The sequence below is a fragment of the Cryptomeria japonica genome, chromosome 6, assembly GCF_030272615.1.
Source record: "Cryptomeria japonica chromosome 6, Sugi_1.0, whole genome shotgun sequence".
Lineage (NCBI taxonomy): Eukaryota > Viridiplantae > Streptophyta > Pinopsida > Cupressales > Cupressaceae > Cryptomeria > Cryptomeria japonica.
In genome coordinates this window covers 43,306,556-43,320,161 of record NC_081410.1, presented here as the reverse complement: position 1 = coordinate 43,320,161, position 13,606 = coordinate 43,306,556, and the positions used below count along the sequence as shown (strand labels likewise).

At 37.3% G+C, this 13,606-nt stretch overlaps 1 protein-coding gene across 1 annotated transcript in view; it reads right to left on the bottom strand.

The window, feature by feature from the left end:
• Positions 1-3,094: 3,094 nt before the first annotated feature.
• LOC131072146 (BTB/POZ domain-containing protein At1g30440) overlaps positions 3,095-13,606 on the bottom strand; it is a 51,496-nt gene continuing 40,984 nt past the window's right edge. The window contains exon 4 of the mRNA XM_058008224.2: positions 3,095-3,877. Coding sequence (XP_057864207.2) covers positions 3,302-3,877 — 576 coding nt within the window. The 3' untranslated portion in view covers positions 3,095-3,301. The remainder of the gene's footprint in view (positions 3,878-13,606) is intronic.

The following is a 13,606-nucleotide window of genomic DNA, read 5'->3' as shown; positions in this document are numbered from 1 at the left end:
ATTGAGCGAAATCTAGATAAATAATTTCCACACAAATGGAAAAAATCATGCCTTATTTCAACTTGTAAGCATTAAGGTGAATGTGTCGTTTTGCTGATGGGTGAGGATTTTACCAGGCATTGGTAAAATTGTGACGACTTCCCCTCTCTATGCCTGCCCATACACATTGAGACAAGAAATTGTTGCTGAAAGGTTACCCTGCAACGCAATCATTCTTGAGCACTATGGCCATGTGATGCTCAAGTCTGTATTGCACTCCTCGGACACAGGAATGAAGTATGCCCATTAATATTTTACTCTTATTCTTTCAAGATTTTATATGTCGGATGCAAGATGCAAGGAAGAGCATTTTATCAGCATCGTTATGTAATGGTCCTATGTGGAAATGACCATAGAGTGATATGTTGGGCTTCAATGTATATAGAATTTTTTATGTGGTCTAATGAAAATGATTGATGAGATCAGAAGACAGATGTAATAAAAAAGCTATGCCAAAAAGAATTTTACATGTACATTATTTAGTTCAAGATTTATTTCATGTAATTTGAAAATAAAGGCATTTCTGTGCTCAGCGGACTTGTATACACTCGAAATATATTTTTCCACTGTTAACATGCTGATCAAGAGATGCAGAAAAAAGCTGCAAGACTCAACTGCACATACACAAGAAAAACTGCAAGACTAAACTGAAGATACACATGGGACAAAACTGCAACACAAGAAGGAACATCAATGGCGTCACTGTATTTAAGTACATCTCAGCAGATGCATTGGAATATACCCAAAACTTGGCAGCATATCAAATATCATCAATAGCCTTCATTCCATATTGGTGTCAAAGAATGAAATACAATTATTGTTTCCAGATAAGAAATACAAACCACGTGAAACATTGCTGACAAACTTCCAGTTTAACAATTATGGAAGGAATAATAATTCCTATCTCCAGACCTGAAATAGGACTAGTATGTCCTCCAATGTTAGGCTAAAACCCAAGCTCCCTAACATTATATGAATTCAACTACTGAAAAGCTCACACAAAATACTGAATCCGTATCTGTAAGCAGTGTTTGGTATTTATTTTTAAATAAAACACCTATTGTATTTTTTTATTTCATTTTGCAGCATTTATTTACAGGCAAAAGACGCCAATGTTATTTCTACAGTTACATATTTGCACATTCGAAACACCAACAGTGAAATTTCATATGAAAGATATCAAAAAGTATCACATCGTCCTAGAAGGGGATTCCATGTTAACTCTGGGGTTGTCAGAAGGCAAGCCAAAGATGCAAATTTCATGGAAATTAAGAAACTTCATTTATACCAGGATAGATATCAATTAAAGGGATTCACTGTTCAGTGTATCCAGGTGCAGCAGACCCGAGTCTCAACTAATGAAGTCACTGAGGTGTAGCAGGTCCACGTATGGCTATAGTTTTACCTGAGTCAGTGAATATAGTATTAAATGAGGGATGTTACCCATCATGACTCCCTTTTGGACCCTTAAAGATGACCAAGCTTATAAAAAGAGGATGCTACTAATGTTAATGAGCAGTAGACTTCTGAAGACAGCCCATATCGCAATATCTGCAAATCCCCAAATCAAACTAACCCTCCAAAAGATGGAACACCTGCAACAATATTAACTTCCCAGCAAATTAAATGAACATCAACGATATCAACCATAGCTTCCCAACAGGGAAAATGACAGAAATCATGAACCATGGAACAAAAGCCAGTTTACATAGCCTGTTGACAAATATTGGGTAAGATGCAATCTGCATAATGCTACTATTTATAAGAAGAAAATACTACTACCATTAATTAGCAGTAGACTTTTCAATACAGCTCATGCTGCAATACCTGCAAACCCCCAAATCAAGCCAAACCTCCAGAAGATGAACACCTGCAACAATATCAGCTTCCCAACATAGGAGATGAACATCCAGATCATCGGCCATAGCTTCCCACTAGAGGCAATGATAGAAAACATGAACCAGGTCTTGGCATAAGTACATGAAAGAAAAGCCAGTTTATATAGAATGTAAACAAAAACTGGGTAAGAGGCAACCTGCCAAATGAATAGTTATAAAATCAGGTGACCCTAACACAACCCCAGTCCTTGAGGAACTACTCAGATCACTCATTCTGAGTTTTTATGCTCATAGTGAAAACATAGAGAAGTGGGGAAACAGGAATTGATGCCATCTATCAAATTGCCATTGTGATAAAAGTCATGATTGATCATTGCAGTCCAAGCTACTAATGCAAACTCTCCTTTTTCAAATTTGATTGCCATCTACCTTTCCGTTGTATGCAATTTTATATAATAAACTCCTGTCAGATGTACAAAATATTGCACTATCTAAAAAAATATCATGCTAAACTTTTAAGTTTAATTTTACAGACAAATCTATATGAGTTTGTATTGGCTTCAACATACTTTAATAAAACATAATGTATCTTTTCTTTCAGCAAAATTGTAAACAAAAGCTGATTCTAAGCACGAGTATTTGTTCTTTAAAGTGCCAATATGGGAGCGATAAAAATTACTACCAATAACCAGTGATAAAATTCTCATCCTTCTTACATGTTTGGATTTGAAATCCACATTGTACAAACTATTCTTGTCTACCTTGGTTATAGTTATATGCCTCTGTTTCAAGGGAAATGCTAGCTTTTCACTAGTTATATCCTCTAGATGTTTCCCTTCTTTCCCTGTCAACCATCTTGAAATAGCTAATCTCTAACTAGTCCTTAAAATTCCTTGATAATACATCAATTATTTATTTAGGTATGATATGGCAACTATAAAAATTGTTCATTAATATATCCAGCATGATATTAGGGATATATGAGATAGTGTGTGTGTGTTAACATACGTGTAAATTATTATTTGGATTTATTGCTTCCATGTTTGCTTTTAGAGAAATACAATTTTGGTTATAAGATTAATATTTATACTCTTGATTAGCTATTGTAACTACTCTACTTTTGAGTCCCATGTCCTATTTTGGTAATTGGTGAACATTATTATAATTTCTTTTTTTTCTTTCTAAGTTTGAACAATGAGAAATTGGTATGCAGAAGCTGAAAAAAAAAGGATGAATGAATAAACAGTTACCAATTCTTACATAGAATTACATAGAATTACAAGCCATCAAAATGGCTGGAACCTTTATACCTGACAATCAGAAATTGAGGCCACACTGATAATTGCTGCAATATTTGCCAAGAAGGTGCAAACAACTGATGCAAAAAAAATGCTATATAAAAATCAAGATGCATCAAAAGCAACTCAATCTGGGAGGTGAGGACTCCGTTTATGCCTTGATTTTCTGGGCCTAAGTTGTTCTGATTCTGCAGTATCTCCATGAGTTTGGTTATCGACAGCATCTTCTTCTGTGCTGCAAAACTGAGACTTTAACTTGATTCCAAGTGTTTTTGATGCAGAACCACCCTGGCCCTTCCCTTTTCCTAGTTTCTCAATCTCCTTTCTCATGCTTGAACATTCTTTTTCAAGTTCAAGAACACGAGCTCGGATAATATCCATGTCTGTTTTAAGAACTTGATTTTCCCTTACAATGTTAGGACGGCCCTCACCACGTACATTTTGTGGTGGCAATGCTCCATCATTTGATATGCCCGCATTTTGCCTTGAGGGTCGCGAAGCATCAAGATTTTCAGAAACTAGAAAACAACCTGCAATAGCAGTTCTTAACTGCATCTGTTCAAAGAATAATACTTGTACAACCACCCTAAGTGGAAGCCTCTCATTTTGAGCAGCATGAGTACAAGCTTCCAGTGATAGCTTCTGGCAGTCCATGAGCTTACATAGCTGTTCTCGGTCCTGATCAGTAATCCAAGGATGTGCCTGAGATCAAGAAAAAATTAGATTCAGATGATAAGATGCATTGGATAAAGTTAACATGGGCAATAGCAAGAACGTTATAGCAGTATGACAAAAGCATAATATTTTCATTTACATTAACAGATATTAGATGATAATGCAGAATATAGAGCATTAACAAAAATGTGTTATGTAATCTCCCTCCCTCCCTTTGTCTGTCCCCCTCCCTCTCTCTTCACCTGGATGCACATTGCACATACAAGTACTTTGCCAGCATACAGTCTTCCATTGACTAAACTGGTTATCATGCATGGATAACAGAAAGATACACGCCCATATTATTTTCATTAACATACTCCAGATATGTAAGCAAAGGTCAACCTCTATCAAATATAACTAGTTTTATTTCCATGTGAACAAGCCCAAATGGTGATTCCATTAAGGGTGACCGATAATAGAAATAATTTCCAGTTTTCATACCTTAAACAGAAACACGTAGTTTTATTGCCACAAATAAAAGTCATAAAGAATAATAGCGTATAAACTCCTGATTATACCCAAATTGCAGTACTTGTCAAGTTTGTAGTTGGCCAAGTAATAAAAGTAATATAATTGTATTGGCCGAGTATTTATTTCATTATGTTTTGTTAAGTCATGTTATGCATTGTAATCGGTACTCCCCGATTTATTGATAGATGGTTATCTTAACCAACATCAGCCTGCGTTATATTGTATCGTTGATTCATTGTTGGGGACTCAACCGATTGGTAGACTAGCATATGAATATTGTAATCACTACATATCATTGAGTTATAATGAACAAGAATGATGTATCTTTTATATACTGTGTAAAATTGTTTTGTACTTATTATTCTGTTTACTTCTGTAATTGGTAGAGTTAGGCAGTAAACATTTGGCATTGTTGCCGATATGAATACTGGGAAAATATAATTCGCAGACAAGCAATATGGTAATGTAATGGACTGACCCATAGAACTATAAATAATTGAAACCAAAGAAGAGGAATGCACAACATAAGACGAACTAACGGACTTGGTTTACTTGTGGGAAGTATTCGTAAACTCGTACGTTCGAAGGGAAGCTCTCCAATGAGAGGTTCCTGAGAGCGCCATCCAGGATAACCTAACAGTTAATAACGAAGTTGACAATCTTCTTCAAAGTTCTTCGAAGACTACCGAGGTTGCTTGCATGTAATTTTATTACCCTTCAAGACCTCCGAGAAGAGAGGGATTGGGAGCAATGTAGACAACAAATACTGCAATAATACGAGGATTAAAACCAGAGGGAGGAAGAAGAAACTGACACTACCAGAAGACATACCTTTGGAAATTAATGCCCGTGCAGCCGAAAAAGGATAGAAGTATTCCAAACAGTCTGGAAATCACTTAAGGATCGATAAGATCCCTTCAACTAAGAAGAATTGTCAAAGCAGAAAACAATGGACTATTGAGGGAAAGCCCAAGTCCGCCAAGAAGCAAAAGTCAAATCGTCAGTCAAAGTCGTAGTTGAGAGGAGAAGAATTTCACTCACGATGAGTAGACAAGGAGCGAGTGGATGGAACTTGCAAGACACCTACCACTCCCAGATGAAGCATACAAAGACCTTGCTGACCAAACAAGCACCCTGTCTGTACAATTAGCATTGGACGAAGAGGAAGAAAGAAACCTTGTGAACAAATTCGTTGAGATACTCAAGAGTAATCTACATTGCAAAGAGTAACTATCCATATGAGAGAATCGAGAATTAGGGGGCGCTAAGCTAAAGCGCTTGGGGAGAAGAGAGTCAAAGATCGAAGAGGGGGTTAACAGAAGTGCAAGGGACCTTGAGGGTGGATGTGTAGAGGGCTCATACGTGGCCATGAGTGCAAGTCAAGCACCAGAATGTCGAGAGCAAAACAATCCAACCAAGTCCAAGGCATAGGATGCATACCGAGAAAGATGGTGACTACGCCGACAAATCCAAATGTCGACAAGCAAAAACTCCCTAAGTTTACAGAAAATGGATCAGAGGATTTGATAAGGCACTGTAAGATGTATTATTGGCTAAGAGTGTTTCCCACAACACTATGGAGAATAGCCATTGACTAGTTCACAGGAACTTGATGAGGAATCCACAAACTCGTGGGAAGCCCTACAAAAGGCATTTGAGGCGGAGTTTAGACTACTAAGAGATGATAATGAGATTGTGGCAGAAATCCACAACACTAAACAAGGGAAGCATGTGAGCGTACGATCTTACAATCGTAGGCCTAAGAAGAAGTTGGTTAAGTTGGAGAGTCAGCCAGCTAATGGGTTGAAGAAAAGGTGGTTCATTGAGAGATTGATTCCCTCACTACACAAGAAAATCAAAGTGTTACCTCCCTCATCATACGCCAATGCTTATAAACGAGTGATAGACATCAAGAATGAATCCAAAACATCCTCTCGGGGAAAATGAAAGATGGATGATGACGAGAGTATGAAGGATAGCAATGACAAAGAATCAAAGACTATCCAAACCCTACGAAAAGGAAAGATGTGTATGATGAAGGAACTAGAGGCCAATAATTAAAGTTCTAAGGAAAACAAAGAACTATGGTGCACCGACTGTGAAGTAAGTCATACAAAAACAAATTGCCCAAATAAACTGTTTTCTGACATCTATCAACTATTGGGGCATTCCATCAAGGAATTTCCATACAATCTAAAGACAAGAAGCACACAAGTGCTCTTTACTAAGGAGGAACAATCATCCCCACGGCCACACCCCAAAAACCACCAAACAATTCTAATGTATTGCTTGGCATATACCACAACAGGCAAGGAAACATTAACCGGTACAACAATAACAGTGGCCTGAGAAGTAGAATACAATACGACACGAAAGGAAGACCAATGAGCCAATGTTGGAAGTGCAACGAATGGGGTCACTTTGCTTTAGAATGTCAAAGTGATCAAAACAATTTGGGGATGTTGTGCAAGTGGTACAGACCGAGTAATCACGAAGACACCAACTACCCAAACAAAAAGGAATTAATATGCTAGCAGCGGAGCATCTGGATGAGAAGATTCTGGCAATCACCGGATTACAGTTAAAGAAGGCATTGTACCCAAATCATCGTATGGAGAATGAAAGACTTCAAGAAGCCAAAGCCAATGTAGAACAAGCAATGGTAAATGAGAGAACCTTCAATGAGGCTACAAGTAGGCCATTGTGGTCGGAGTAAGAGAAAAACATAGTAGAACAAATGTTGCAAACAAGAATGTCTGTAAAAGTTGCAAACCTCCAACAAACTATGCCACAATTGAAAGTAGCAATCACCAACATAGTCGGTGAGAAACAATGAAAGCCACAAGAAGACTTGATAGTGGAACCACCACCCAAAGGTAAACAAGCTGCCGATCCCATGCTACTAACGGTAAGGATCGGGAGAAAGCTGTCATCATGGAGATGGAAATAATGGGGAAGAACTTGATGAACAACATCATTGATGGAGGCTCGAAAGTCAACGTGCTGCCAAAAGACACTTGGAAATGCCTTGGAAAACCAATCATGTGGCCATTGACATTCCAATTGGTGGGTGTCAACCAGCACTGTATCAAACCGTTGGGAACGTTGATGGAGCAAAATGTGACAATTGGGACATAACAATTCCTCTTGAACTTTGCATAGTCATCCCATTGCAGAAGAAGGCATACAACACACTACTCGAGAGGGGATGGCTAACTGCTGCAAGGCAGACAACAACTAGAAGCAAAATGCACTCTTGATTGAGGGCAACATGAGGAAGTACGTCATCGACTTGAGGAATCAGGCGGTGAGCTACAAGTTGGCATCATCCAAGTCCAAGTCGAAAGGAGAGTTGAAAATGAATGAAGAAAGAAAATGCATGGAACCGAATGACAAGGGGGTTCTCGATCTCGGCAATTGCTGAGGAGGAGACAAGTTCCTTGAATGGATTTTTTCATTGGCAGATGGAAGATTATGAAGTTTTTCACCCCTAATGCAACATGCTACAGATTGGGGAAATTGAAGGAGACCAAGGTATTATGAGTCACATTTCCTCTGGAGTATCGAGGAATACAAGGAGGGAGTAGCACAAGTGGATGATACATCAGCTCATCATCTTGAAAGAGACAAGATAATAAAGTACGAGGAGTCGAGAGTGAAGAAGGTAAACCTAGGCAACGAAGACAATCCGAGAGTAATCTTGGTCGGTGATGACTAAGATCTAGTGCTGAAAGCAACAACATTCAAAATATTCATGGAGTATCAAGACACCTTTGTTTGGACTGCCTGGATGGGCAAGGATCTCAAGGGTATATAACCAGAACTATGTGTGCACAAAATTCCTCCCGTACTTGGTGCATAGCCCATGAGGAAAAGACCCTTCAGAATGAATAAGAATTATGCCAACAAAGTACAAGACGAAATTGAGAAGACGTTGGAAGCAGACAAAGTTTTTAAAGAAACAAGCAAATGCGTTTCATCAATTGTAATTTCACTAACAGAGACAAAACAAAATTAGAATGTGTGGACTTATGAAGCCTAAACATGGTGACTATTAAAGACCCATTCCCAATCCCGTTCAAAGATTCAATCCTAAAGCAAGTGGCTATCCATGAGATATACTCATTTATGGATGGATTTTAAGGGTATAATCAAATCAGTATCGCCGAAGAAGATAAGACAAAGATGGTATTTGTGGTTGAACATGGCGTGTATGTGTACAACTAAATGTCATTCAACCTATGCAATGCCCCAACGACATTTCAGAGAATCATCTTACACATTTTTGACAAGATGTCTATGGGAAATTTCAAGGCATTTTTGGATGACAGGTCAATTTTTAGTGGTAAGGAATATCACTTAAGTACACTCCGAGAATGTATGGAACAATGCAAAAGAGCATGGGTGGCACTCAATCCGAAGAAATGTAGATTCATGGTATCCTTATTAAACACACTCAAAAACTGAGAGAAGGGGGGTGAATCAATCTTAACAAAAATTATTTTTCTTCTAATTAGATTTTCTTTTAGCATCTACGATTTAAACAACAAAGAAAAAAGGAGAAACCAAAACACATAACCATGATACCAGATTTACATGGAAAACCCCACTGGGGAGAAACCATGGTGAGAAAAGTTGCTTGGATTTACTATCCAAATCTAGCCTCACAAAAGATAAATAGGTTACAATAGAATTTACTAGGATGAGCCCAAAAGGAAGAACGCACTCTATGAAATGTTTATGGCTATGCCAAAGGAGCTCACCGCCCCTAAAGGCTACAATAGTTTTTCAAAAGAAAATGACATGTTTGTCAACAATATACTCTATTGACAAAGGTGTTGAAGCGCATATCCTTTTTTTCTCAAATATCTCATCTTGCAATAGATTTGATTTGCCCTTTACATCCTCCAAAACATATAAACCAAGGCAAATATGTCACAATAACTTACCCCAAAACCATCTTATCATGTCAACACAAATCACACTTCTTGATGCAAGGTCCATTCATCATCCGCAAACCCAACTGTCAAGCCAAGTCAACCCTTTAAGCACACATCACTACAATCAAATTGATTCTAGTATCGAGGTAACAAAAATAACACCATGTGGATCCTGACATGAGTGTTAGAGGACCTGCTAAACATCTCTAGTCTTTCCTTTTTACCATTCCACACGATTTTAAGTTGTTGCCAACATCAAGTCACTTGCACGGATGGGAAATAGAGCATGCTAGTTCATAGTATCAACTTAGCAGCTTGGAAATATAACTTGCGGAACTCCAAAACAATTGAAACTCTAGAATAACATCCTTTGGACATTGGAGAACATATCCTCAAAATTGTATGAGTGAATCCTTGTAATGTTCCCTCTTTCCTAGATGATCACTCAGATGTTGAGATTTGTCAATTATCCATCTACGTAGGCAAATCCAGTGGATAGGAGATGTTATTCCTAGCATGGGAAGACTTTACATGCTAGAGATTGGCTTATGGATGCTTATTTAATAAGCAAATAATGTCAATTTATTATAAAGTTACTTTTTCTAAAACTGGAAAAATTTCATTAAAGTAACTTTATGAAGTTAAATTATAAAGTTACTTTATAAAGTCAAATTATAATATCATAAAGTAACTTTACAATATCAAATTATAAAGTTAAGTGGAAAATTATTTTATAAAGTGAAATCACTTAATTCCACTAACGTGGGCCCCTTGGATGCACTATTGGACTTGAAAAGCAAATTAAAAGTTGCAAAGGGTGGCGTTGGAGTCCACAGTGAGGAGGGTTTATTAAAAGAGAATCCATTCCCTTATTTGATCATTATGAATGAGTATTTTTCAGGATTCTATCTCAGAGCAGCTTGGCGAGGTATTTTTCAGAGGACGAAAACCCATGGAGAATCGTGAATTGGACAAAAACCCAGTTCACCATTGAGGGAAATCTACACAGGGTTTCATTTGTGCTTCATTGGATGAATTTTCAGGCAGATTTTACAGGTTTCCTACAGCAATAAAGCATCAAGTGTTTGGTGCATTCAAATCAGTCAAATTCATTAATAATAAATGCTTTCGGGAGGTCGATTTGGTCATTGATCAGTGGAAATATCTGCTAGGGATTCATTGGAGATTGATTGCAGCAGTTATGGTTGAATTGTGAGCAGATTTGGAGAGTTAAAAATTTCTTCTTGCCAGCCATACATTCTCCAAGCCAGTCATACCATCTCCTTGTAGGTCGTACCTTTTGGAAAAGGCATTGGGTTTTCGAGCAGATTTCTTAGTTAGAAATTATCAGCAATAAATTCATGATTCATTCAGGCATCAAGAATAATATATGGATCAGATTGTTTGGCACAATGAGTAATTCCAGTTTGATTCAATAAATTTGCCTGCAAGCCAGGCGTAGGCCTCAGTGATTCCATTGTTTCTTTCAATATTTGTTTTCAATAATTATTGTCGATGGAAATAAAACTAGTTGGCACTAGTGTAGCAAGTTGGACGCACTTATACTGTGATCTCCTTGGATTCATGAATATAATTCCTCACTTGGTTGAGCGCTGGACTCTGCGTATGCTATTCCTCATTTATGATGTCTCAATCTTTTACTGTTGAATATATATATGTTGCTGTTCCAAATAAATTAGAACTCTGAATTTTCTCTGTCCTTTATAAATTTGTATTTTGGTTCAAAAAACATCGATTCCTTGCATATGTTTCGTGGTTGAACTTCAAAATATCAATTGGCATTGAAACTAAAACCAAACCTTGGCAAATAAACTTGAAACCACTATAATCAGCACCTAAACAAATCAGAAAAAAATTGGGTCAGAATTGGTGAGGATCTTTCAATCCTTTTATAGGATGAGATGCGGAGCATTTTAACTTGCCCTCTTAACCAATTTGCACTATCTAGTACTAAGTCATATATGACTTTCTGTGAGGATGGAGTTACCACTTAAAACTTCAGATATACCTGGTTTCTAACTCGACTAACTTATCTTTAGAACCACAAGATGATATCTTGTTGTGCGGAGAGGTGTGAACCAAAATACTGTCTCTCAACCTTAGGAAATGTACTGTAGATGCCTTGGCCAACTTTTCTATCATTCTAACTATATGCAGTATATCATACTGACAAGGTATTACAGTGAGTAACATCCCCAACTATGTGTTACCATAGCTGCATCATACATAAGCACTAAAAACTAATGAAGTGCATAGTAGAATGAACATGAACTTGTGCACAAAAATGGAAACTAATGAAGTGCATAGTAGAATGAACATGAACTTGTGCACAAAAATGGAACTTACTCCTTAACTTCGTCATCACCTTACTGTTGATTAGCATTCTTATCACCACCAAACATTTGTCATTCAACATTATTAACTCAACAACATCATTGTCCTTCAACATCACCTTTCACCTTCATACTAATCAGTATCCTTATTTGAATACTTCTAATCCTCATCTTAATATATTAGCATGATAACATTTGCTGACAACACATATACACGATACTCCCTTGGTTGACATCAATGACAACATACTACATCCTATTTGCAACAATCTCCCCCTTTGTCATTCATGGCAGCACTTATTTGTGTGGTATCTTCTCTCCCAGTTTGACAAAGGGCAATGGGACATCAACTAATTTTGCTGCAAAATTATGCTCCCACTAATTGTATTAACCCACTACAAACTCCCCCTAAGATGTAGCAATAGTCTACTCAAAATTGATAGAGCAAAAATGTTCCTCTGTTACAAGGATGTGTCTACATTGTGTATTGACCAAAAGCCCAAAAATTTACTGCTGACATATACTTATCCTCTGCATATTTACATGGTCACAAAATGATCCTATCAGCAACAACCTACAACTCACTTGGAGGGTAAAATAATCTTGTAGACTACCTTAAGTTGAGCAAGAGTTGTAACTAAATGTGTTTTTGCTGAAGAAAGAAAATGATTTTTACATATTGATTTTATTGTTTCCGGAATAGATTGTGTGTGGGTTTTTGCATCACACATAATTTGATGCAAAAACTCACACACAATCTATCCGGAAACAATCAAGATCAATATCTCATGGATTGTGGAAACTTGATGTCTGTTATGATTTTAACATTCAAATTGAATGTACATGCCCACTGCCTCATCAACATTGTTTGGCACCTTCATAATTTGATCAATCTTCTCCACATCAAATAGGAAACCGGTCAAGGATGCAAGTTTTGAGTTTACTACTTCTCTTAGCTTACTGCACTGTCCCGTGATTTGTTCTCTTTGATCTTGAAGTAGTGACAGTTGAGAATATAGATTTTTAACTTTTTGCTCTTGTTACACCATCTTTATCCCTCATCAAATCATAAATACTGGTCATATGAATAACCTGTGACTCAATAGAGTCAACTGGTCCTTTATGCTCTTTGTTGATGTTGGCCACTTTAAACAAAATTGATAGAACATGGTGGCATCTTCTATGCATTTATGGATATGCTTCATATTTAAATGCAATTTGTTGTGTGCAATGGCAAACTTATCAAAAGCCTCTGCCAACCTTTTGTCATTTATTTTCCTTAATGCTTCTTGTTCAACTTTTTCTTCAACATGAGATGAGTGGACTTTGATGGAGTCCAACAAAAGTTTCAACTGTTGAATAAGGGGGTAGAGATAAGTCAACATTTACCTATGGCAAAGCCCTCCTGAATTATCTTCAGAGCTTTCTCTAATAATTTTGTATTCTCCAAATGTTGTTGAAGTATCTCCTTCCTTGCTAATGAATGCAGAACGTCTCCAAGTTGCATTTTGTGAAAGTTGCATTTTGTGAAGGGGAGAAATATTGGACAGATCTATTTGTCCATCATGTGTTGATAGTTGAAGTAATTGCAGAGTCGCCATAGGTTGGAAATGCATTTGTAATTGCAATAGGTCTTTAAATGAATTGGTTGAGGGAGAAGAGGATCCTTGACCTATTTCAAACTACCCTTGGGAGTATCATCTATTTGTTTCTCAACTGTTTTCTCTGCAATGTCCTAATCTTTTCTCAGGATTATCTTTGATGTCATCATCTGCATTCCGCTCATGTCCAATAGTGTGCACTATATTTGTTCTTCATGTTGATGTGTTTTCTGGAGGAGGGACATTCAACTCTCCTTGTTGCCTGCATTTGTTCATCCATGCTTTGTTGCTTAGTTCTCTGGAGGGGCAGTTGCCTTTCCTTGTTTATCCTGCATTTCTTGCTCAACA